The 27,749-nt window shown below is 39.7% G+C and overlaps 2 protein-coding genes across 2 annotated transcripts; both read left to right on the top strand.

Annotated features, from left to right (window-relative positions):
- Window positions 1–9,208: 9,208 nt before the first annotated feature.
- On the top strand, window positions 9,209–22,850 carry LOC137288057 (organic cation transporter protein-like). Its single transcript, XM_067820434.1, has 10 exons — window positions 9,209–9,351; window positions 10,583–10,820; window positions 11,310–11,413; window positions 13,177–13,331; window positions 14,320–14,485; window positions 15,558–15,770; window positions 16,390–16,616; window positions 19,136–19,317; window positions 20,529–20,680; window positions 20,811–22,850. Exons 1-10 carry the CDS (start codon window positions 9,209–9,211, stop codon window positions 20,866–20,868), a joined length of 1,638 nt encoding a protein of 545 aa, XP_067676535.1. The 3' UTR covers window positions 20,869–22,850.
- Window positions 22,843–26,940, top strand: LOC137288059 (putative methyltransferase DDB_G0268948). Its single transcript, XM_067820435.1, has 4 exons — window positions 22,843–24,233; window positions 24,578–24,675; window positions 25,872–26,000; window positions 26,610–26,940. The coding sequence occupies exons 1-4, from the start codon at window positions 23,766–23,768 to the stop codon at window positions 26,707–26,709; spliced, it is 795 nt and encodes a 264-aa protein (XP_067676536.1). The 5' UTR covers window positions 22,843–23,765; the 3' UTR covers window positions 26,710–26,940.
- Window positions 26,941–27,749: the final 809 nt, after the last annotated feature.

Here is a 27,749-nt window from a genome sequence, read left to right as displayed (position 1 = left end):
CAGGAACACATTTCACACAATCTTAAGCTTTTCGGTGTTTTTGTATATTTGCCCATTTCTGTATTCAGTTGGTCTGAACTATACCTGGATTTAGCTAAAGCAATACGGAATTTCTTGATAGCTATGCAATGGAAATATGGCTCAATACCAAAAAGAGATTTAAACTGAGAACATGAATGAGTTCTAAGTCCAGTACACAACGAGAAATGACATTCCGGGAAATATATGCTTTGAACTCTAGCTGTGAACTCTGAAATGAAAAGGTTTACATTGGGTATGAAATGATTTTCCCATACGTACCCAACACCATGATGTATAGTTTACCAGGCCCCGATTTCTCGAAATAAACTGCATTGTGAGCTTCGACTTAAGTCTGAGTTTTTACTCAAATTTGAAAAAACGCATTTGACAGAAAGAACTGAAAACGACATAAAACGCAAATTATAGGGGACTATATCAGTTTGGTGGATAGATTACATAAGTTGTTTGGACTTTTATATTTAAAAAATGCAGTTGAGTTAAAAATTCAGTTGTTTCAATTTGAGATTTGAGCAAAACCTTAAGTTTGTTTCGAGAAATCGGGGCCAGGGCCCTTATTCTCGAAACGTTCGTAGCCCTAAGAATTCTTAACATCGATCGTAGTCTATGTGCTAAAAATGGGCTTAAGAAGTTCGTAGGGTTACGAACGTTTCGATAAGAGCTAGCTATGATCCCGCACTAAGAGTACATTTGGTATATAGCCCAATTATATTTGTTGATGTGTCAGTTTGTGAATGTTCAGATATAAGCTAGAAATGAAATGTTGTACAATCGTGTGCCTTTGCTGTCTGAAGTGGTCAACTATGTTTTTGTCTAATACACATTCTAATCATCAGAATATACCCACAGTTGTTTCTGCCAAATAACACGAAGTAATGTTTGAATTATTGTGTATTCCACAATTATTGTTGTCTATCTCGGTCGTCGGTGATGGTCCGACTATATGACTCCGGTCTGTAAATAATCCGCAGTCAACATGTTGACATCAGCACATCTGGGAGGTCATGCAGTCAGCCATGTCAACCAATCTGACAATAGACTCCTCTTGCCGCAAACATAGCTTGCTGGACATACATATTTATTCTTTTGAAAGCGTGTTCAGATAGGTTTCATATGAACGTCCAAGGTCGTTGTTTGCGTTGATGGTGCTGAATGACCATGAGCATTATCAATTAAAGGGATGCTGTTAGGAGACCACTTAAATCATCGCTTTTATAATGGCTGATTATATTCAGTATGTGTCTGACCATTGTCTTTGTTCGGCCAGTTATGAATATTATTCACTGAAGTCGGAACGTTGAGCTTTTCGTCCATTGTGACCCTTTGGTTATCTGACATGTGTTTGTTGTTTCGACACAAAAACGTTTATAGGCGGTACTTGTCTCTTTAGCCTGTGCGCAACCATGCGTCTCCCTTGATCCAGATTGTTGAACCGCGAAGTCTTTATACAAGTGGACAGTGTGGAAGTCTATACTACTAGTATGTGTGTTTGAAATGAATACTTGCTTGATCTCATCGAGAAGAGTGAAGACTGTGAATGTATACCGCTGTTGTCAAATCACCTGTATCGTGTATGTGTAAACCTGTAAAAGATCATGAGTCTCCGCTTTTTCGAGGACGCGTAACAGGCAATGTCTTATGCTGCAGCTCGACCTTGCTACTCTCACAAGGTGTTTGATCTCATCTTGAAATTCTGTCAAGCCGGCGAAGGAAATTTCAAGCTGGCAGAAGATGTGGCGTGCGGAACTGGACATCAGAGTACTCTCCCTTTGGTGGGCCGTTTTGATAGAGTTATCGGAGTTGATATCAGTGAGGAACAGTTGAAACAAGCGCCATAAATGAGGCAAATTTAGAATTCAGGCAGTCGTTTCTTCCTCCAAATTCGGTAGATTTGGTTACTACTGCGTGTAGCTTCCACTGGTTTAATATTCCGAAGTTTTACACGGAAGTAGAGCAGTTGCTGTCGCCAGGTGCCTGTTTGGCTGTCTACACGTGTGGGTGGCCGTCACTTCGAGAACTTGATGCCCGGAATATTCTCGAAAAGGTATTGATAGAAATGAAACATCCTAGAACAATTTGTGTAGTGAATTTCATCGTAGTCAGTGATTTCCATCCAAACTTGTTCGTTAACAGACGCCGTAGTCAGGAGTTCTCTGGCACGAAGTCACCTAGTCGGATCAACAAACAGAGTAAATCACAAGGGGAATACCAGAGGTTGTACAGGTTATACGTGTCACCATAGCATAAGCCATGGTTAAGGAGTTGTTGATACGATATTTTTTGTTAATGCATTTATTTACAGTTTATAACAGATCGGACGCTTTCCTATTCAGTTCATCTCGAAATATCTTGCGGAGTTTCACCATGTCGGCAACCTGATGTCGATTGGCGGATACAAAGATGTTCGACTTCCATTTGAGGACGCGCAGAGGTATTTCATCAATTTCATCACACGTTTCATGATTTGCATATTTTAAGTCTCCTTGTCTAAGTCTGAATGAATGCTGTAAAGTCAGGTGTTGGTGACAAGGACATGCAGTTAACCATGTTGCAGAGCTTTAGCTCACGTTGTTTCTGTCACGTCATACGACCAACCTTGGTCTCGGGGAACCGATATATAGAACTAGTAATATACACCCTAAAGGCTACAATGTTGAGAGAATGCAAGTTTATGTACCCAGCATTCACATTTCTGATATCGTGCACAACGATATCGTGCCCCTGCTGCTATCTTAACGTAACGTTTGGTTCCGCTTGTTGTGCTTAGGTGGTATTGTGACTCATTGATCATTGCACATTTGGTGTATGTGTGCCTTTAGTTCAACATTGATTGTATAACGACTGATGTTCCAGAGACACGGTTACGTTGGAGATGGACTGGACAGTTGACCGACTGTGTGATTTCTTTCAGTCCACATCTGTTTGGCAGAAACGTCTGAAGGTACCCCTGACTGTGATGGCCTCAACGCTTTAGGTGTAAAGTAAGTAATAGCAAGTTCAATAAAGTTTCTAGTTAGAATTGGTCCCACGGTATCTATGCTTGTCTCACAAAAATACTTATTGGTACGGACTGTTGTGTTGAAGAACAAATACAATATCCTTGTCCGTACACAGCCAACATATGCAAAGTACATGTTTGTATCCTAAGCACCAACTGTCTACAATCGTTAGATAGTTGGGTCTTCTCCATCAGTAGATAATTCAAAAATATGTGGATAAGGTTGCTTAATCGCTTTCATTTTCAGAATGATCACTGCGATATACGACACCAAAAAAAAACGTCTTTGTACACCCTTTCGTCCTCATGTATATCTAATACCAGTAAATCCACTATCGTTATTCAGTCGTTGTAGACTTCAACAGGCATAGAAATTTAGGGGTCTATTCTAAGCAAAACGTCTGTTGGATATTGTCACCTTGTAAATACACGAATAAAAAAACTCCAATGTATACGGAACCTGACAGTTCCCATAAGTTACATTATATGTTGCCTATGAGGTAAAAATAAACCCATTACACCAGTGACATATTGTTTTTATTTTCAGCCTCAGAAGGTTTTACGGTGGGTATTCAGCAGGGGAACGCCCAAGACTAATTGCACTGTTTTCAGTAGTCATATTATTGGGTAGAAAACCGCTTAGGTAGACGTTCTTTAAAGCACAAAGTGAACAGTCAACTGGAAGAGACGCATGATACACAACCTGTCCATGTGTTTATCAGTGATCGTATATTTTCTATATACAACTCAAGATTGCCCTTTCTGACTTATGAAAGCTGTGGACATTCCTTCGTATACCTCGTTCATTCATTCATTCATTCATTCATTCATTCATCCATTCATTCTACATGTACCTCTGAGTGAAAACCCTGGAAATAGTATATTTTCAGAGAGTTTAGTTGTAATAACTGAAATAAAGTATTTAAATTTGTAGTAATCTAGAGAGATCTAACTTCTGTTATATTTTTACCTATTATGTGTATCCATATAAAATGCACATCTCCTCGTACATTATATTCAACAGACCAGCGCAAACAGTATTTCTGTTACGTGTTAATCTCACCAGTAAATAGTATTCTTGTTTAGCTATGTAACTGTACCTTAAGTGAGTGAGTGAGTTTAGTTTTACGCCGCACTCAGCAATACTGAACCATAAGACAGCAACAGGTATATACATAGTGACACACAGAACAATTTGACACATATTAAAACATCGCACAAAGTCCGGTTTTAGCTAAGGTTGTAACTTTAGAGCTAATGGGGAAAAAAACTAGGGGCATTTGGTTTTGGACATTATAATGTAATGTGTAGCTCCTCACAGACAGATGATGTATATTTGTTACGTCTTTCAATTACGAAACAATGTCCAGTTTCCCTTTGGTTTGAAGTTCTAAATTTAGTTAACCAGAGTCTATGGAAATGAAGTATTTGTAACAAATGAGGTTCTGAAAGAGCGAATGCTTATACATTATATAGTAACAACCATTAACTGCTTAAACCGATCAATGAGATTGATTTTTACGTTGCACGGTACAGTTTGGGTGATCCAAATATATTACAATACAGCATTCTGCAGGATACGATACACTCGACATTTGAAGAATACAAATCGTACATATCATTATATAAAATGCTATTGAATTTGCCATGCAACGTAACATTTTAGTCTAGTATGATATACTGGATATACTGGTGGGTATGTACCTAAATCACCATAAACGATAAACTCTGATTGCATTAACTGTCGAACCATAATTTATAAAAATGTATTTTTTTACCTTTGACTGGTGTTTTCGATCTGCCTCTAAGCAAGTACCAATGTCGACCTGTTCGCTCTATTTCTTTCATAATCTACATCATTGTTTCATCTATCGGTTTTCTTCACTATAAACATAAAATGCTCTTCAACAAACAATGTTTTCTACGTTAATTAACTTGATGAACTATGCCTCCTGTGGGTACACATCAGCAACTGGGCTGTTCCCACTTTCATTGTAGGTATGTGGAAATACTATCTATGTGTACTGAACCATTAACTAATGTGCCTCACAACTGGTAGTTCTCATATATGGGAGGACACCCGTTACTTAAATGCTGCTCCTCCCAGAGTCGTGGTCATGGGGTTGATACAAGATGTCCGAAGCCATCATAAAGTAATTAAGATCCAACAAAAACAATGCGTCCACTCATGCATACACTCACTGGAAGTCGCCTTGCATTTGTTTAACGTGAATGTTAGAAACTTTTGAACGACAAGAAATCCATGTCACAAATCCATGAAACAAGGTCATATATTTAATTCCATAAAATTAAATACACATATAAGATGGGTCTGATTAAACCTCGCATCTTAAAATACTTACTCAGATCATTTAAACTGTTTTCTCTGTTACAACCTCCAACTTTCGGTTAAAATTGGTCCTCCTGTGGGCAAATGTTTGTTGCCTCCCAATTGCGTCTGTTACGGGTTGCACATGAGAGATCAACGTGTGCGTGTGCAACGCGTGTCGCAAGGGTTCCTCATGGGTGACCAAGGCGACCACACGCGTGTAAGGGGAATGAATTTGTGGGCAGTAGTGTAGGTGCTAGTGAGTCCTAGGGAAAGCTATGTCTGCAATCTGTCACATGATGTATGGTATCTGTTGCAGTGTCTGATAGCTTACAGTTACGTTGTGGTGTACATTTCAACAAACGCATTCATTCAGGTACATTTATGTGAAACTAAGTCATCCGTTTCATCCTTTGAAATATACAAGTAAGGATACAAGTATACAGTCACAAAAGGTAGGTATGTGATTATCGCTGTCACTTTGAATATGTTGAAAAGACATTCCTAAAACCTCGAGCAGTGTCAGTCAACAGTACGTCAATAACTGTAACTTTAACACGGAACTATCCTATCAAATATATGATGGTTAACTATTTCATGGAAACGTCTGGGTATTAGTAGTTCATGGATCATTTGTTATAACATAACCCTTTACGTCGCTGAGCAAATTACATTTTACTACATTTCCCTGTTCTGAAAGTAATTTGAATGTGAAGTGTGTCACGCCAAAAACACTTCCCACTATTTCGTCACAAGTGTGATGAACATACAGACAGGTGACTTGTACTTTTATCACCATGGCTAAAATCTGGAAATCATTATAAATACAATCGGATAGTTGAGTACTTCTTAAAATATGAACATTCAGGAATCAAGCGACAATTTTATTAGAAATTTTATTAGAAGTTTCCAATTAACAAGGTAACTTGACAAAAAGACAAATACACCTACAGCACATATTTCGTTTTCATCATACTTCTGTATGTTTCTCTTAAGCATTCAGTGGTTAACAAGTAAAATATAATAAGTCCTTCCCTTACCATTTGTATTGTATAATGTGGTGTATGTTGTTAACCTAACCCGTAACAGCTTGCACGCCAATGTCTAGTATATGTAATAACGACAAAAATTAAGGGGTCTGATGAAATGACAGTGAATGTGAAATTGCTCTGAATATACACTAAATCAAATTTGGGCGGGAGGCTGAATATCTGGTGTGTCCACTATGTTGGGAAACACATTCACAACACCTTGATGGCATGCTGTTTATTAATTTCCGGATGGTTGCCCTTAGTATTGCCTGCCATTCCTCCACCAAGCTGGGCCAGGTTGACGTGTGCGGGGTCCCTGGCGTACACCCTTCGACCGAGAATGCCCCATAGATGTTCAATTGGGTACAGGACTTGAGACTTAGTGGGCCAGTCCAATGTCTCGTGGAAGATAACCTGTGACAATGTGGGCCCGATGTGGTCAGGCATTATCATCTTGGAATTAAAAATTCGTGCCGATGATTCTAGCCAGTGGAGCCACGAAAGGAGGCGAACTTTCGTCAACGTATCGCTGACAAGTCAAGGATCCATTAACGATGACCAGATCTGATCGCCTGTCATATCAATTCCCGCCACACACCATGACACTACCAACCCCATATATATCATTGTCAATAATTGCCGCTCTGGCATACCACTCACCGCTGCGGCGCCAACAACGTTGTCTGCCAATCTTTGGCGCCTGTAGTGTACCCCATCTTTTCATTCAGACAGACTTGATAGAGTCGGTTTTTAACGGTTGGATGTGAGTGCATGGAATTCCCTATTGATGGCAGGTGCCACTGCGTAGGGCCATTAATTTAATGCGACGATTCTGTCGTGAGTGTCGCTGAATTGGGTCTCCTACGGCCAGGTCTCATTACAACCCCATCTGTTTGACGAAACATGACCCACTGGCGTGAAATTACACTTTTCAATGTACTCAACATTCTGGCGAACATTCTTGTTCTCACTTAATGACACACACAGACACATCATTTTAACGTTCATACCTACTTTGCATTCAGCATTTTGTGTTTCCGCCCTCTCGATAGCCACCTTTCTTCAAATGCAACACATGTGAAGGGCTGTTCATTATTCTGTTGGTTGCCTAATCTACAATCAAATGACTACATATTGCACGTTCCAGTATTAACACAAACTTGATGTTTTCCCTATAGATTAGAACCGTATATATTAGGTCGTTAAAGGAAGCGGAAGGAACGTCTATTTGAAACGTTTGTTAAGTTAAGGGTATGGGCTTTTCTATATTGCATGGGTTTACTGTTTATATCATACGGACATTTGCAAGATGATTTGTGAAACATATATAAAAAAACCCATCACACGATCACATGTTACATGTGATTAGCTACAGCTTATTATACACTTTCCAGCACTTTGCGGATTGCGGTTTGGCTGTTGTATCTGCTCTGACATTTCCAATGAATATACTGTGACCGGGTAACATAATACAGAGAATTCTTAGTTTGGCGTTTTCAACTGTTGTAGTTGATGGATACTGTTGTTGTCTAAGTATGATCGGGATTTTCACCGGTATATTTGTTTGTTTTGAAAGGCTTTATGGAGCCTGTATATCCATTATGTTGTTGCATAGTGTGTGTGTGTGTGTGTGAGAGAGAGAGAGAGAGAGAGAGAGAGAGAGAAAGAAAGAGAGAGAGTGTGTGTGGCTGTTGGGGTTGGGGTGGAGGTTTCATTTTAGGTGAAGGAGGGTCAGTTGAGGATTTCAAGGTTTAGCCAGTGCTTTCCCACATTTCGTCCACAGGGGAACATCCGATCCAGGGTGGGCTCATGTAGCGGGAACGTTGACTGTTAGGTGAGGCAGTGGGACACAACCAATGATCACGCTGGCTCTGGGCATTCACAAACATGACTGCCGCCTAGACGTGTGTGCATGATGTGTGACATTCCAGCCACTACGCCAGCTGGAACATTCTTCTGAAACATGACTATTTAAGTGTTTGATGACACTCGCTATATATGTTTGGAAATGCAGTATTTCTCAACTCACTGTAACATTTGAATAGTAATGGACTTGTTGAATATATAAATTTCCTAATCGGTTGAAACGCATTAACACTGCGCAAAATGCGTATGTTACAAACAATGCCCTGAACATCTAGTGTCGCCACTGTTTGCCAGCGATCATTAGTGACACACAGTTTCATGTTATTTTGTGTATGTCTTGGACACAGATTGTAATTCTAAATGCTCTGGCATGCTATGTTTTAGGTAAACCGTGTATAAAATGTGATAGCTCGCATTCTACACAACATTACTCATATCATCTGGATGTAAACAAACCAGTTAGGCAAGCTGGCTATTCGATAGCAGAATGTTACAACATAACGAAACAAGCGTTAATGTATGAATTGGTAAATATGAATGAGGATACAGCATATGGTCGAAGAAGAATACAAGTGAAGAGAACAACCAAGGCACCTTCCAAACAAGAGTCATCAGAGGGCGACAAATCACACACACCACCCCAGTAATTGTCTGTACAATTATACCAAACATTTTCAAAGAAATTCATGTCCATTAAGTTCAAAACCAACTGTAATCAAATTACAATTAGCATGAATTGTGGCTTATCTTGATTGGGTGATACATGTAGATTGATGGGATCTGTATATTTTACTGGGTTCTATCCTGCTGTTTGTCAGTTTCACCTGAGGATTGTTCGCCTGGTGTCAAGTACAAGCATAAGCAACTGAGTAAGCATGGCTATCGGCAGCTGTCTTATGGAACCACATTTTATATCTCCATAATTCTTAATTGAACAGAGCCATAATGAAGTTTGACGACTTACTGAAAGAACTTGGTGAGTTTGGAACTTATCAGAAGAGGCTGTATGTCCTACTATGTATTCCGACGGTGTCCTTGGGAATTCAGATTTTGGTAACCGTCTTCACACTCGGAGTCCCGGATCACAGGTATACAGGTTACTTAATAAGTCAGCCTCAATATGGATATAACGTACATTCGAAACAAGTACATGTATGATGTTATGACAGTCGCTGTAAAGAATCGTGTCGAATGACGTATATATATTTAATTTTTCAGCTGTGTACATCACTATCCCACAATACAAACCTGAAGCAGACACGTAATTCTTTGTAATTTGTTACGAACATGGTGACCATATATATTCGCTTGTCCCTGTCCACCATTTCACCTTGGGTGTTTCCGAAGCTGATCTTTCAGACCACACAGAGATGCTCTCCACTGGAGATCCACTTCTTTTCATATACAACCCATACCTATGAATAATACAATACTTACTATACACAGTCCAGCTAATGTTAAATCAATGCATTTGTTGGGCTATGCTTCTATGCAGCCTTGACCTTGGTAACGTAATTACACTAAAGTGAACATTCTTAAAACTATTGGACACCCTCTAATAATGCTATCCTTCGTTTCCATGGAATCTATTGGTATTGTTTCATCAATATATAATGTTCCTTGTTTTGTAATAATTTATGATAATAAGTGTATCATAAGCTACGGAGCTACCATACAATGAACACAGATTACCAAAAATGTTATGTTTCCTCAATGGGTGCCCTTTTCAAGAAGGAAAATTACATTGATTTCTGGTCAGTAGTGGATTTTTTGGTGTTTGGGGCAAAAATGTATGTTACATTATAATGTTTGAAACAAAATGGTCAGGTAAATTACACATGGTGGTAACGTAGATTGAACGATTTCAGTTTTCTACTTGCCTCTTTCCGAAGATGAAAGCTGCATCCCACCAACTATCATTAATTTTGATCGAGAAAGCTGTACTTCTTAAAAGGAAATAACAACATTACTGCAATTACATTTATGTTGCCTTAATCAGTGTTATTCGATTTGTCAGAGAAATCAGTCAGATCACAAAGCAAGAGAGATGTCTTCATTGTCATGAGAATGTAACTCGCCAAGGGAGTGTTCCCCTTGATTTTTCCATGAGTTGTTGCCAGTACAGAGAATTGGGGTTTTATGTATATCATATGAAATTCTGATTGGGAACTGGGGCTATTGCAAATCTATGGTGTAGTGCAAATAATGTAACGATATTTTTCGAGTTGATTTTAGACATACAAAACCACCATACAACCCAACCCGTCTGGCAGGTCCAGCAATATTTGCCAACCATCCTACAATACCTTTTTATTGTAGGTGTGCAGTTCCTGGCTTAGATAACGACTCCTACGTCATTCAAGGGGACCAACATGCACATGCAGTAAACGCCGCTATCCCGGTGGCCACTGAGGGAAGACAAGCTTATTCGTCCTGCCTGGTATATGTGGCCATCAATTCAACAAGTTCGGGTGCTGTAAAATATACCAACGCAACCCGCTCTTGCAATCGATGGGTTTATGATCAAGGGACGTTCGGCTCGAATATAGTGACAACGGTATGCATCCAGGTTCTCCTCCTGTAATGCTTTACGATGTTTTTGTTTTGAGACAACTTGATTTGCAGTCCAAATTCAAATGCAAACGCACTGCTGAGTTCATGTGCTGGATAGCTTGAAATAGTTCCAAGGAGTATGCCTGGGACTCCGAACGACTATGCATATATGTAATCGTTCAATATATAGATACACACACTCACACACACACGCGTGCATACACACACTCTCTCTCTCACACACACACACATATCATATATATCCCTCTATTTCTCTCACTCTCTGTCTCTGTATTTGCATTTCTCAGTCATGATGGACGTGCACTTATATGAATATATCCGTAGAGGTCATGTCTACATTCTCCTCTGCAACATCACGTCCTTACCTGTACATTATGTATTCGAACGAAGCACTAAACATCCTCGCTTTACCATTGTGAATCTTCAATGCTTTTTTTGTGCAAAGAGTAAGAAAATGTTGTATTTTTTCTAGTTTGACTGGGTGTGCGACCGGAAGTTGTACAAGTCCCACATACAGATGATGTTCATGCTAGGATCCCTTGTTTCCTGTGCGGTACTGGTTCCTCTGTCAGACATGTGAGCACTCTTCCAGATCTTTATTGCCCCACGCATAGATTGTTAATTTAAGAAATCCTGTGTCTTGGCCATTGAACATCAAATGCGCTTCAATAAATGAGTGAGTGTGTTGCCTTTGCACACCGTATTTCAGTAATCGCATGGCCTGCCTGCTTGATACGGTTGCGGGCCCTCAATGATGTTGGTGTCACACGTGTTCGATTATATTGAAACCCACGAACTCGGCTTCTGAAGAAAAGACCCTACTGTTTTCAGGCCATGGAAGCAAGAGACACAACCTCACACAGCAAGATCAGAGTCTAACAACGTATGCAGTCGGACCTTTTAATTCAATTTGATCGAGGGGCTTAAGTGCTTAAAGTGTTCTCTCGTCATGTCTGAGACCTGAGACTGAATTGATCAGGTGCCTCTTAGGCGCTAGAAGGTTATACTCACAGGACTCTATCTCATCGGGTACCCATTTTCTGCTGGGTGAACAGAGGCAAATTTGAACAAACACAACACAAATACACATCTCTCGTGGTTTTGCTTGAATGGAATCTTGCTTAAAGTGGCGTAAACTTAACTCACTACCTCAGATTTAATTTATATGTAATCATATTGCTACTAGAATCGAATGCAGGTCAATAACTACTTTTTTCATTCATTACTGTTAAACTTAATAATAACCTCAACATATGACTGAACTTTAGACAATAAATAACTAGAGACTTGAACTCGTAAGCTTACCTTGTCAAAACATTCTTTAGCTACTGGCGACTTAAATATCTTATCAGATCATGTCAGTAATATACTTGACATTAAAGTAACTCATGTTCATATGACCCAGAAGTCCCACTATAAGATCTAAACACCAACCGATTTCGGATTTTCAACACTGTTTATGACTGTTGTTTCAGTTAGAGAATCTAATCCAGGAAGCTCTACTGTTTAGTAGTTTTGAAGGTTGGGAAATAGTTTTGTCAAAGTTAACAAAAGCAACTCTTGTATTATTGCATTTGTATTGTGATGTACTTGTAACAATATGTACTCGTTGAAAAGATATGAGAGCACTTACTTACTTTTTCATATGTTCATAAAGCCCATTCAAATCAAAACACAGCTAAAGTTATACGATAATTTAGCTTTTAGAGATTGTTGCAAAGTACCCAAATCCCTATACCCATCCACACAAATGCTTCATTAGGAACATGTGATGCATCTGTGTTCTCTCTTTCAGTCCAAACTAAGGTTTATGATCTCAACAGTAAGCATTTCTGGTAAATTTGGGGGTCTTTGTTATTCTGCAACATAAGCAATATGGGTGCCAACAACCGTTAAAGTGCATTTGTGAATGCGTTACGTAACTGATATTGTTCAGGATACCAGCTGTATTATTATTGCTGTAATGGATATGATGCCAACAGTTCCCGTTTCTTAGATTCAGCATACTCTGATTGCTTTTGCAAGATGACCTTGATTAAGGTCCTAACTAAGCACATACTGTGCGATTAGATTAAAAGAAATGGAACTGCACATATTAAATACAGTTAAATAGACACACTTGGTTTCACCAAAAAATACTCCAGTCGTTGTTAGACCATTCATTCCAGTTTGGGTATAAACTCGAGCAAGTAAGCTTTTCAACATCCTTAACAGTTCAACTGGCATTTTCATATGTGTCATTGTTCTGAGTACTTGCCATCACACCAGGAATATGAAAAAGAAAGGGTAACATCGCGAGGATTTTGAGAATTATATGTCATCAATATTTTGATTTCCAGGATAGGAAGAAAAAAGATATTTATGTTGGGAGTAGTTCTTCACTGCGTCGCATCACTTACTGTCTCATTCGCAACTGGATTTGCCATGTTGGCCTCCCTTACCTTCTTCAACGGCCTGGCATGCGCAGCCATTTGGATGAGCGGTTTTGTTGTCGGTAATAGTTTTATTTATCTCATTCATTGCCTAGTGCATGTTATTCACAGACCCGTTTGCTAACTACAGTAGAGAATGTCCCCAGCAGCGCAGTCTGGTAGTCGAGACTTGCTAAAGACGACTGAGTGTGTAAAATGGAATCTTATCTCGAAACATTGGTTGTAGAAAATATGAACGACTAATGTCACAACATTATGTTATTTCTCAGATGTTCACACACACACACATAGTATTAAATTACGTTAAATTGTTATGTTTAATAAATTGCCGAGACAAAAGGTGTAAGAAATCCCTCCTGAACCTGCAAAATAGAGCAAAGACAAGTCTAAAATATTCAATAACATATTGAGCAAACAATGAGCAAGTTACAATGAATCACAGTCCAGATTTCTATTACAGTGAAATCGAGTCACAAGTCCGAGGTAATGTGTTACAAATATAAAATATCAACTCACCACAATCTTGGTATTCCAGAAAGAGTAGAAATATTAACTGAAGGTAGTTTCCCTACGGAGTGTGAATCTTCTATCGTAATGATTCACATGATGTTGTTGACAAACAGTCGATGATAGGCAGAGACACACATTCGAGAACATTCCAACAAACCTTGGCCATATTGTCATTCACTCAGAATCTTCGCGTACAAGTAAACAATAGACTGCCAAGGACAGGTACCTGGAGCTCTATCAAGAAGGCCTACCGCTGAAAATATTATTGCCATCGAACATTTAATGATAAATAATCGTGACCCGCAAGCAATACATACTCAAAACTCTAAACATTGTGACCCAATGATAGCTATCACTTAGTTAAGTCAATGATAATACAAATTACAGAAAATACACTTTCGAAACAGAATACACCTTCAAGGATAAGACGAATTTCAATACAGTCAAATCTGGTGATCACTTAATGATATTGATCAGGATGTATCAGGTAAGTTATATTATGTTATGTCAATTACGAATTTAACAATGATTACGTTTCAGGTGTAGAACTGGTTGGACCGTCTAAGCGTCGATTGGCAGGTATCATAGTTGAATTCTTCTGGTCCTCTGCGAACTTTTTCGTTGTTACCGCCTACGTTATCCGAGACTGGCAACGCCTGCAGCTGGTTCTATCAGCACCGACAGTTCTCTTCCTGACATACTACTGGTACGTGCTGAGTTTACAAGACACTCTTAAGTCAGAAGCATTTTAAACTAAGCTTAAAAAATTAGTTAAATTGTTTTAGTTAGAAGCCGTTGTGTATTGACAAAAGAATTAGGAACGTCCTACAGAAGGAAGTGCACAATAGTCAAATCTTTCGTCGGGAGTGCGTGTTACAGAGGCGCATCCACAAAGGACTAAACTCAACTGACCAAATCATCTGGCTTTCACAAGCAGCAGATTAACATGTTCGCTCGTAAGCTAAAGACCAGTGTTTTCTTACCACCAACATTAATCTCACTAATGATGTCGACAGTCTACGTAACTACCAATTCCAAGCTACGAAATAACCTTCGTCAAATGGTCCCTTGTCTGGTGTTCTGCATTTAGTTGTTGGCGATCTAAATACATTGTATTGTCCAAATAGAGATATCAGTTTTAACTTTCCTTCCACGCTAGTTGTAATTCCGATTGTGATATTCTAGTTGTTTTTCTGGCCTTCGTCGACAGGTTTTTATAATATACATATACATGTATTCCATTTCAGTGTTAAATGTTCTCGTCACGATGTGGCTGAAATATTGCCGATGTGACGTTAAATATTAACTCGCTCACTCACTTCGTCAAATGATCTGATAGGCAGAGGTGGCCCAGTGTTCTGGACGTTCTCAATAATTCACACAGATTCATATCCATTAGACATGCAAGGAATATATTATATAATATATAATTAATTATGTGAAATTACATTGGGTTCTGGGATTGCAAACATTATACACATGCTTGTGCATACTAAATGGTAAACTTCTAGACCTGCTTTTCTGATGGGTAGAGGCGACCCAATGTTCTGGATGTGCTGTTATTCAGTGTGCAGAATTACATCCAAGATGCCTGCACGGCATATGTTGCCTTGGCCATGTTTCTGCGGTTAGAGGCATCGTACTCAAGCATGTAGATCACTGCATCTATAAAATGGAAAACTTCTAGTCTTGCATGTCTTCGAGAAATCCTCCCATATCGTTATGACATAATTGACATTATGTGCAGTTGGACGCTAAGGTGTAGATTTTTTGTAAAGGTTGATTCCAGAATCTCCCCGCTGGCTGATCAGCAAGAAGAGATATGTAATGGCGGATGCAATAATGCGTCATGCTGCAAAGGTCAACAAAGCAACACTGACCTCTGATCTGCTCACTGGAAGTGTGTTGGTCAACGACAGATCAGAACCTTTGTGGAGCATACTAACAAGCCCCTGCCTTGTAACAAGAAGTATAATTGTATTCCTAAACTGGTACGTTTCCCTTTATTCGTAACAATTACTCCCATGATATGAGTTCTCTGGCATAAAATGTCTGGTATTTGTCATACAAGTGCATTAAAGCATTATGTTCCTATGTTTTAGAACCTTCAGTTTAAAACAAAAAGCTTCAGTAATTTCTGAGGTTGTGAAATCATGTTTAATGATTTTGCTGCCAACATATCTTCGGACGGACGTATCTTGTGTACTTGACTGACCTTCTGTTTTCGCATTATATTCCTTTATAAAAAGATTTTAAGTGTCTGCGACATTGCAGGTATGATTTTTATAGAGCTCTTACCGGGCGACGAAAGTCTAGGCACTGTTTTCCCTTTATGGACTGAAAGTACAAATACCATCATTCCACTCTTAATGACTACTTCTTGCTCATCTAAATCAATCACAGTTTTCCGAAAAAACAATCATTAACTGATTATAATGAGCCTAGTACATTCGAATCTTTTCCTATTTATTGTCACAAAAGTATTTTTCCTGATGAACTTTATGTCAAATTGTGTTTGCACTATTTTGGAGCTGTTTACATAACCCTTAACTCCACTGTTTCAGTGAAGTGTTGTGTTTAGTTCAGTAATACGCGGCAATCATCGTTCAGGTTTGTGTGTAGTCTCGGGTATTTTGGTCTTGGCCTCAATGTGGCAAGTCTCGGCGGCAGCATCTACGCCAACAGCCTCATTGCTGGAACAACAGAATTCGTCTCCTTCATCGCCTGTCTTCTACTGCTGGACCGCACCGGCAGAAAGTACCTGCATTGTGTGTCCATGATTTTGGGCGGTATCTGCTGCACAGCCACAATCCTTCCTGTCCTGTATGGTGCTGGGGGTAAGGAGGTCACAGTAAGAGATTACAATTAAGTAAAACGTTACTCTGCTTCTTTAGGCACTGCCGCATTTCTTCTGTTCTCTATGGAACAGGGAGTAAGGGACGTACAACTGTCTCTAAACTCCTTCCTGCCCTCTATGCAACTGGGGGTAAAGAATACACAGATGTCCACAATCCTTCCTGCCCTCTATAGAGATTGGGGTAAGGGGTACACAGCTGCCCCCACAGTCCTTCCGGTCCTGTATGGAGTTTGTTTTAAGGCGTTCGCAGCTGTCTCCACAATCTTTCCAGTCCTGTATGGAGCTGGGGATAAGGAGTACACAGCTGTCTCCACAATCCTTCCGGTCCTGTATGGAGCTGGGGGTAAGGGGTACACAGCTGTCTCCACAGTCCTTCCGGTCTTGTATGGAGTTGGTTTTAAGGCGTTCACAGCTGTCTCCACAATCCTTCCGGTCCCGTATGAAGCTGGGTGTAAGGTGTTCACAGCTGTCTCCACAGTCCTTTCGGTTCTGTATGGAGCTGGTGGTAAGGAGATGGCTCAAGAACCAAGAACCCAAACTTATAAATGGCAACATGAGCAAGCTAGTAGCTACTGCTCTGTAAAGAGTTTATTGACTTTTCCCCTTTCTCCACCGCTATAATCTTTCCAGTGCTGTATGGAGTTGAGGTTAAGGCGTAAATGGAAGAGAAATATGCTGATCGTTTAGCCCTTTGGCACCTGTTGATGTTTAACTCATTAAGCCCGAGAGCCACTTCACTGCTCAGCACCTGAAACTCCGTGCTGATTGCCTGGTTTCCTGTGGCGAGTATAATTAGGGCTATTCACGCCTGATATCCGAGGCAGGTTTCCGAGATTACAGGAAATTGTCTAATCATACGAGAAAGTCCTGATTGTTTAATTGTGTTGTAAAGATACATATGTTGAAAGAAAGCAGATGTGAATACATGTCAAATATGTAACGTTTCACGTAATTTTATTGCACTTTGCACCAACACCACTACCACCGCCACCACCACCAAATATTTATGAAGATGGGCATATCTATATTTAGGCTGCCCAATGTCACGGGACAAAACTTTCAACAAGGGCATAACTGGACATGCATTTTGCCGGAGGCTGTACAAATATCTCATTACTGTTATCTGATTGAATGATTATACGCATGAGTCTCGATTCCATAACTGATGTATTATCCTGCTTTTATCGACAATGGATCAATAGAGACATGATACACGTGATAATTACACTGGATCAGGTAATTACAGACCTCAAATACAAACACAATGCTTATGTAAATTGCATTGAAAGATCACATTTCCAATCAACATAAAACTTTCAACAGCTTGAACACAATTTGTATGGTTTACGTGCAATTTATATAATATGAGTCGATGCAAGAGTTATCACTTCATATTCGATTGTGTAACATCATCAATTTTAGAATTATGAGTCAAAAGTCGCAAGTGAATATGGTCTAAACTAGTAAGCTGGTTTATTTCAAATCTATACAAACAGGAGTGTAATACTGTATTGCTATTTAAGTCTACGATTCACTGTATAAACTATTACAACGTAAATTCAAAGTATTCTACTTTGAATGCTTTGTATGTCCTTGTCATTTCGCATCTTGTTTTATATTTATTAGGTAGTATTTGCATTTAGAAGAAGGTTTTTGTAACCTAGTCACCCTTAATTCAATCAATGTGCAAAAATAGTATTTTAGTGTTCACTTCCAATGACGAGTAAGAAACACATACCTCCTGTAACCACATACCATACCTCCATACCACATCTCATCTCACTTCTTCTACCCAGTTGTTGTAAACGATAAGCATCAATCATTTGAATAATAATTTATCAAGTGAAAGCAACTGTAACTTTAAGACCAGTTTCCTATTGCTTCTGACACATATTTCAATTGATTTGTTTATAAACGGAAACTGTGCACCAAAGTAGGAACAAAACAAATCGGAATTGTTGATTTTTGCTTTGCATTATGGCCGTGAGTTTTCTTGGGAAATGTTGCGTCAAGAAACGGCTTTTCGGTGATGTCGCATTAGCGGTGTTGGTAAGAAATGTGAACTGATCGACGTGCTACATACCCGTACAAATGCACATATGTCTATAAACAAGTTTGTTATTACGATGTATACATGAGTCATAAGAAAAGATGGGTTTTATCATTTGAGAAATGTCGTGATGGAATGTTTCCAAAAGGTTGATTGTACCTCTATCTCGTTGTTCAAATACACTTTCATTGATCTTAAACTTATGACGCTTGAATTTTCGTGATTTTCTAAACACGTTCTGTATAGTCTGCTTGTGGATGTTGTTGAAATCACGTCAGCAGTATTCAAGGTACATTAAGGCGTCTGTTGGCAGAAAAATCAGTGATGATTTGGAGGGGTCTTTGCACGTTGAAATTACGACACAATTTCCATTTCAACTGGCATGAATACTGAATTTGAGCTGCGACGAAACAAGAAAACACTATATTTAATGTTCTATTTTCCGTCAGATCTCAACTGGCTGACCATACTGCTTGCACTTTTGGGACGGGGTTGCGTATCAGCAAGCTTTGCAATAGTCATACTTTACACTTCTGAGCTGTTTCCAACGGTCCTGAGGAATTCCGTAATGGCGTCCGCAAGTATATGTTCCAGAATTGGAGGAGTCATGTCCCCTTATATCGCCAACCTGGTAATTTAACTTTGGTCTCTGTTTTATTACAATATGATGCTAAACGTCTAAAGTTATTTCTTAGAGGTATTGTTTATACTATGTTCTTCGTTTCAAAATGTATTTGATGTTCTTTGAAGCTGTTCACGTTGCTTGACTTGCTAATGAATAGTGGACCATATAAACAGATTTTAGATTTGCATGATGGATTTATTTTATGGATAACCATAATGTTCTCATTCTGTAGACGCTACTACGGTTGACCACAATGTTGATCTGATGATCTGATGAGATAATTGAAATTGTCCTAACCCATATCGTTGTTAGGTTCTCCCTCACTGAGCCCTAGTTTACTGTTGTGCACTCGCAAGTAGAAACCTTCCACTTATGTAATGTAGAACGTTTGGGCCCGGTCGCAATTTCTGTCTGGCGCAAAGGGCAAAACAACTGCGAAAATTACATGAATGGATCACTGATTGAATGACGAAATGATGACACCAAGTGTTCCCTAAGGGTCCAAAACACGCAGCACTGGCGCAAAATGGAATCACTTTGTGGCAAACGTCTCACAGAAGTTCCCCTGCCACTTTGTCTACAGTGAAAGCTTAATGAATGTGGAACACCCCTTTTGCATAAATGAGTATATCCCGAGTCTTATTACCTGTGCTTATACACTCGTCTGTTCCAAGTTCAAAGTGATTTACAAAGTGACCTTTTGATCTTGAGCTTACCGTACTCATATACGTTGATCATGAGAGAACTGGCCTGTCCTTAAGTGAATCAGTGGTGTAGGTAGTTGTGATGATGACAATGTGTTTGTGTTTACGAGCACTGAGATGGTGCCCGATTCCCTCTTCCCTTGTGGAACCAGCATGATAACCTAGGACCAGGAACAGATCAAGAAGGTCCAATTTGCCTGTATGCAGATAAGTAGAAAGAAACAACAGAGAGAAGAGCCCGTCTACTGCTGCACCATGGTGCAACTTCCCCACCCACAACTTCCCCACGTGTATATTGTTCAACGTCTGCATCGTCTGAAGCAGCAGTTTGTGACCGGAAGAAGACCAACCATTCAGTTCAGGTGGCAGCTGTCGTGTATTGAGGCGTCATAGCAAGGCATATTACCTCAAGATTATCCGTGCAGTTGTGTTCTTTGTGCTCACTGATGCAAGAAACTAATTATGCAGATGCACTGTTAATTTACATATAATTTGCATTTTCATTCCATCAAGGCGCTCGTGATTCCCGGCGACTTGGGTCGATCAGTTCCATTGATTATATTCGGGCTATCGATGGTCGGGGCTGGTTCGTTGGCATTATTTCTACCAGAGACTCTCAACAGAAACCTCCCAGACTCTATTGAAGACGCCAAGAAGATGAGGAGGTAGATGATCTCTGTACTTCTCTCTAGAATGTAAATACACATTGTTTGAATCCAAGTTTTACTTACGCTTCATCCAAACGCTTATCGAATTTGACTCTCATCATGATAGTGCACACACACATTCTTTCAGGATCAGTTCCAAGTTTGATGCATCCCGGGATAATGGACACGAGGAGGAAGTGATCTAAGTAACTGGAGGAAGACATCTTCACTTTTAAGTTCACTGTTGTTCTTATTTATACTTCCTGTGTCGCACATCTCTCGCCAGTAAAATGTCATAAGTGGCTGCATGTTCACGCAAAACAGGAAGCCAAGTCGGTGTCAGCTTTGAAATCCATTTCTGTCTGCCGTTTTGTGTTTTGTTTTAGTATAATATTTCGCTCACATTCCAGCGTGTGTTCGTGTGGCTGTTTGTATTAGCCCAGATCTAAACTGTTTTTAGTGCCAACTCGATGAGATACCATACCGCAGCTGAGCATGAATACACACCACTCAAGCACATTATACCCTTGTTGTACCCTTTAATGCCGAGCGCCAGACAGGTAGTAACATGTATCATATTTTGATATGACATGGTTGGAAATGGAACCCAGCTCTTGAAAAGTATGTTTTTCCACCCTGAATGCCGTATTCTGATTTTAAACCTTATATACAAAAGTATGTTAAGCATTTGACACAAACAAAGTGGAACGCCCAAGTAGGTATAAACAAACTTCATGGAATTAACATACACTAGACATGATGAGGTTGTTATGAGACGATGTCGGATTGGTGTTATTCGTTTTACCCATGACTATTTGCTGAAAGGGGAGTATTCTCCATTATGTTTCCCTTGTGATGAGAAAATCACAGTTAAGCACCGTTTGCTTCACTGTGTTGATTTCTCTCTCATAAGAGATACTTATTACAAAATTGAAAGTTTCAAACTTACAAGTTGTTCTTAGCAAGCGTAAATTCTCATTTAATCCTAACTTTTTAAAAGGAATGTGATTGTACAAAAACTATTTAACGAATGTATTTTACCTATGGTTGACGCAGTTGATAACTAATATTAATTTATTATAGCAGTATTATCTAACGGTGTTGCAGTGTTGTAAAGGGATTGTCCTTTGATGATAGCATGTTAGTCTAAATGGTATTGTGGTACTTTGCAGATAACCAGTATATTATGATCACATATTTTGACATGTTTTGGGTTATGGTTAGCTTGTCAATGACTGTCACTGGTCCAGGCTATGGCCGTAATCCTGCTGGGGTTCATTCAGGAGGCCAAAGTAAAGTAACTCCCCGTGATCCCCTGTAAGGTGGTCTTGCTTTGATGAGTGGCCGTCTGTAGCTTGTATTTTACTTGCATTGTAAAATAATATTGATATTTGTGTCATTAGTGTTTCATCCGTTGAATTCGTTCGTTTTTAGATTCAAATTGTGACAACTTGCTAATGCTTGACTGTCCCCTGAGACAGACATGCTGATAGTTAAATTAAATGTTTCTCGTCACGATATGGTTGGAAAACTGCCAACTATGCTTATGCACAGTAGCTCAGGTCAATCTGGACAAGCTGATTCGTGTCTAGGAAAAGCTTCAATTGCAATTCCGCGACGTTATGCGATGTTTCAGAGTGGAATTATATGCCGTTGTGAAGCAAGAGTGACAACGATATAAGAAGCCATACCGAAACGTCGCATCATATACAATAGAAGTTGTTATCCATAAATAATGCATACAGAGACGTTGGTTTTTGTAAATACATACTGTGTGCATTTTCGTTCCATCCAGTCAACAAATACTGAGATGGCGAACTACTGCTTGACTGGAAACTCTCGTTCGCCCATGTACAAAGCAAAACTTGAAACTGACAATCTGGGTTTGCATCAGGTTTCGTCTGATCCAGTCATCAGGGAAAATAGATGCAGTTTGTTAGCAACCAACAAATATAATAACATGCCATGTGTACAAGTATCGCACTTGTCTGTGTAATTACATAATGTGACATCCCAGGCGTCATAAAACAAGGTATTCTGTTTATGGTGTATAGCCTGATATGTGTTCAGTTCACATTGCATGTGGTCAATATTTCAGTTTTCAAGCTGAACAATCTTTAGCCACGAAATTTGTATTTCTAATGCTATTTTTTCTTGGAAACTGGGTTTGCAATGTATGTATGTATCATTGCAGAAACAAGATGATAAATATCATAATCACAAGAAAGATCTCTCTTCTCCATCTTCGACTGTAGCGATAATCCATGCACGCAACACTTGCCGCGCGAACCTATTCAATGTTCACGGGCTGTGGGCGCAGCGCAGCCCAGCTGTTGAAACCACTTAGTGAATATCGCGGACTTTTTTCATAGCGTTATTTTTCAACTTCAAATGTTCAATTTGCATTTTTGAAAAAAATGTTTTTGTAAGTCCATACCAAGAAGTATCAGAATCTGCTAAGTTGTGTTTTGCGTTGCGTGTGACCTTTAAACCTGATCTTATATTGCATTGTCTTCAAAAATAAACGAAGTAACATTTCCGTGATAGTCTAGTTATTTTACAGTCCTTTGATGATTGGATTATAACATCTATTCAATATGTATGCAAAACGTTTCTAGTCACGATATGGCTGAAATATTCACAGATGATTATCCTCAGTATTTGTAGACCAGTTAAGTTACCGGGGTAAAATAGGCCTTCAGCAGCCCATGCTTGCAGACTACCGTCAACGTACATCGGAGAGATGGTCTGTGTAGGCGATGCCCGATGTCCCCGATGGTGTTGCTCATCGATTATGCTTCTCGGTAACTATTCACCGTATCTTTTGACGTGGCTGTACTCTCCTAGTCGGTACAAAATAAGCACACTCAGGATAGAATAACATGAGCGTCATGACACCGTTGTTCTCGCACAAACCGTTCATAAGCTGTAACGGTCTCTGTCGCATAAACGCAGCCACGCGGTCCTGTGACCCAATTCTTGAACGGTCCCTTTATCGCAAAGCAGTGTCGAAATGTGTGTGTTGATTAGAGAACCCGCATGATCTGCACAGTGAAGGAATTGTGAAATCACCTGTATTGTGTCTGTGAAATTATGTTCAAATATGAGTCGGCGGTTTTTCGAGGGCGCGAAACACGCAGTAATCTATGCCGCGGCTCGACCTCGTTACTCGGAAAAGATGTTTGATCACATCTTCAAGTTCTGTCAAGCCGGTGGTGGAAAATTCAAGCTAGCAGTAGATGTGGCGTGCGGAACTGGACATCAGAGTACTCTCCCTTTGGTGGACCGTTTTGAGAGAGTTATCGGAGTTGATGTCAGTGAGGAACAGTTGAAACAAGCGCCGATAAATATAGCAAATTTGGAATTTAAACAGTCGACGGCGGAAGATTTGTCGTTCCTTGATTCAAATTCGGTGGATTTGGTTACTGCTGCCACTAGCTTTCACTGGTTTAATATTCCGGAGTTTTTAAAGGAAGTGGAGCGGGTGTTGTCGCCTGGTGGATGTTTGGCAGTCTATTCTTATGGCTGGCCATCACTTCCGGAAACTGCTGCCCAAGAAATCCTCGAAAAGGTACTGAAAAAAATCCGGCACTGGTGAAAAGTGACATTTGCCATTTAAATATTGTCACATATGAATGATTTCCGTTCCAGCTTGTTCCTTATTAGAAACTGTAATCAGTAACATGAAACACACCGCCCACTGTCAATTATAATGATCACTCAGGCGCTAAATTATTACTTGCAAAACACAGTCAGACCAAAGTATCAATTCCGTCACGTGATGAATAGCAGACTTCCATGTAAGCAAGTTCTCATGATAGAGTGAGCTCAGATGTTGCTGATACAAAATTAAACGTTAACTCGCATATTTATATTTTATAACACAATGTTGTAAACGACCCTGTCCTATTGTAGTTTATCTCGACGTATTTGATGGACTTTCACCATGCCGGCAACCTGATGGCAATGGGAGGCTACAAAGACGTCAGACTTCCATTTGAGGACTCGCAGAGGTATTTCCTCACTTCTCAATCATGAAATAACACGATTGCACGTCTTAATTTTTCTTTTTGTGTTCCTGAATCGAAACTTTGCCTGAGAGACAGGCCAATGATTCACAATTTAAGCATCGTGGCAGCAACAAGGACACACAGTTAACAGTTAACAGTTAACAGTTAACCATGTTGCTGTGCCTGACCACACCATGCCAAAACATTGATTACAGAACTGTCTCGTTTCCTGTTTACTTGGTTCCGCAACTTACTGCGATAACCAGTCCAGAATGTTTAGACTCTGTTATTTAACTGGATGCATAAATGTTAATCAGTATCATTTGATACATCCACGCAGCTGCATATTGCAAGACTATGTTCCTTCTGATCCAAGCAAACACGTCGTACAGCGTGCTCAGTCGTACAGCGGGCTGTGACAAACGGAAACCTGGAAATCTTTGAAATCTCAAAGCGAGGTTCTGCCGCTAGAAACGTTTGGCGGTCTGTGACGGACCTGATATTACATCAACCTCATTGTGCTTTACAGAACTACGCTGAATAAGCGCAAAAAATACATAACTGGTTTACCCAGTGATCCAGATGCATTGTGAATCATTTTAGATATCACCAAACGGGCAGTCTGTGATTCCATAGTTACGGTATACTGCCTGAACCTCGACATAAAGTATAGAAAGACAGTCCAATTATGAACGTGACATATTGTAGATGTCTGGACCAGACAATCAAGGGATTGGTTTCGTGCGCGTTTTGGTATATTAACATGCCATCATATACGTCAGAGACTGACAGCCATGTCCGTTGTCTCTTCTTACGACCAGTATCATTGCTGAAGACCCATTCCATTCCAACACGGAATCCTGCTGTGGTTGTCTGTCGTCCTGTTATAAAATACGATGCCTCATTTCAGCAATTTAATGTTTTCAATGAGGCGTCTCGACTAGTGTATGTGCAAACACTGAGAATGATTAACCATGGTGTGACTAGTAGCACCATATATTATATAGAATCTCACTCTGAGCTGCTCTTGCTCTAACTTTCAGGTGATGAGCTATTATCTTGTTATGCCGCAGTGTCTTGTTAAATACAAGGGTCTGATTGTAATGAATGCTTTACATCAAACGGTGATGATGGAAAATTCGGTATACATGTGACTTGAGGTCATCGTTAATTGTATATTGTAATGACTGCTGTTCCAGAGACACGGTGACACTGGAGATGGACTGGACAGTTGACCAACTGTGTGATTTTATGCAGTCGACCTCTGTTTGGCAGAAACGTCTGAATGTCTTCCCGGACTGTGATAGCCTCAATACTTTGGCAGCAAAGTAAGGAAGTACTAACAGTAGAAATTCATTAAAGACACAAGTTGGAATTGGAAAGTGTCTATGTTTTTTCGTACAAGGGTGTTTAATGGTTCAGGTGATCAGACTGGGTGTTATGCTAATGGACAAAAATACTGTACATGACCGTGAAAGCCAATATCTAAATGTGCATGTATGTACTTCAAGCATAAATGTCTAAAACCGTTGATACTTCATGTAAGCTGCATTTGGGTTCCTTCTGAAACAGTAGGAAATACAGAGTCATATGGTTACACCTTGAAATTACACGATATGAGAGCAAAAACTAAAACTTCACTGTTCGCGTGTCTTTTTTTATACTAAAAAATGTCAGAGCGGCTACAAACCCAAAATGTACCATGTCATCGAGTCAAACCACCCCAGTTGTTGGTCAGTCGTTGTGTCATACAACGCCTAGGCATTGGTAGCTAAGGACATTTTCAGTTTAACATGTCCATGCTGCATACTATGGCTACGTTGGTGTATAAAGCTCACAATGCATACTGGCCTTCATAGTGCCAGTAGACTACATACTATTTGTCTACCAGGTGAGAAAATATATATGAATAATATTGTGTATTTTAATATTTTCAGCCTTAGACGATTTTACGGTGGTTCATCAGCAGAGCAACAATCAAGACTAACTGCACTGTTTTCATTAGCCATATTAATGGGGAGAAAACCCCTTGGATAGACGTTCTTAAAAGCACAAGATGTTTGCCTTTTACGACCAGTGGAAGCTGCTGTGGGTCAGAGACTGGTTACTATATGGCACTGACGTTCACTTAACCAGTTTCTTACAGTATTCCTATGCTACATTTACTTTGAAGTAAACATTTTCTGTTTGCTCTTTTGACAAACCGTGAACATTTTAATGAGGTCAAATGTATGTTGTGTTAACTGGAATACAGTATCTATCCATGTTTATTTTCTTGTGTACTTTTTAACAAGCTACTCATATTCATCATGGCATGTAAAAGCCCAAATAAACGAACATGTCCATACATCTTCTCATAGGAAAAGAGTGTCAGACACAAAGTAATTACAGGAATTATTGACATATCGGAACAATTATAAACACAACGGTCACATTTGCATTTGATAACGCTGCAACCCTGTACAATGTTTTGAACACTTAATAAAACCAACTACTGTAACCCTGGTATTTCCTTAAAATCATTATCTTTTAAATCCTGTGCAATACTCACCCCCAACAGACACCCATTCATGCAGGACCTCCTTTACCTCCTTTACCTCTTTCATAACACTAAACGTTCATGGCCGTCTTGCAAAAGATCACTCCATATCAGAGGATGGATGTGATCGCATTCCTGCAGCATTGTTGGATGACGGAATAAACGTTGCCCCATTTCATCCCATGCTCAGTGAGTAACAAATTAGGAGATCTTTCGTTAGTATTAACATTGATGTGACTAAGGTCCTGCTGTACGACATGGCCATCTTATAGTAAGGTCCAATGGCAACGTCAGCGTCGTAGTTCTTGCGATATAACTGGCCGTTGGTCCTGACTGGATCTATAGCCAGTTTTGTGGAGCATAGCCGCCTTTTGTGGCAAACATGGGTTGTCGAAGGCATATTCTTCACCGGACCTTCACGAGTCTCACGATGTAAGAAGCCAAACTGAAGCATATCAATCGCGAATCTGTTCCAGAATGGTGACAAGGGATGCCTTTTTTTATTTCTGCACGTTCTAAGACTGCATTGAGCAGAAAA

This window comes from Haliotis asinina, chromosome 6 (assembly GCF_037392515.1).
Source record: "Haliotis asinina isolate JCU_RB_2024 chromosome 6, JCU_Hal_asi_v2, whole genome shotgun sequence".
In the NCBI taxonomy this organism is placed as follows: domain Eukaryota; kingdom Metazoa; phylum Mollusca; class Gastropoda; order Lepetellida; family Haliotidae; genus Haliotis; species Haliotis asinina.
Note: the sequence above shows the minus strand (reverse complement) of the source record. Positions and strands in the feature narration are given on the sequence as shown.

Coding starts and splice junctions, on each gene's coding strand:
- LOC137288059 (XM_067820435.1), top strand. CDS start 23,766: ATGAGTCGGCGGTTTTTCGAGGGCGCGAAACACGCAGTAATCTATGCC. Junction 24,234..24,577: donor CCCAAGAAATCCTCGAAAAG/GTACTGAAAAAA, acceptor GTCCTATTGTAG/TTTATCTCGACGTATTTGAT. Junction 26,001..26,609: donor CTCAATACTTTGGCAGCAAA/GTAAGGAAGTAC, acceptor TAATATTTTCAG/CCTTAGACGATTTTACGGTG.
- LOC137288057 (XM_067820434.1), top strand. CDS start 9,209: ATGAAGTTTGACGACTTACTGAAAGAACTTGGTGAGTTTGGAACTTAT. Junction 11,414..13,176: donor CTGGTTCCTCTGTCAGACAT/GTGAGCACTCTT, acceptor TTTGATTTCCAG/GATAGGAAGAAAAAAGATAT. Junction 20,681..20,810: donor GACGCCAAGAAGATGAGGAG/GTAGATGATCTC, acceptor ACATTCTTTCAG/GATCAGTTCCAAGTTTGATG.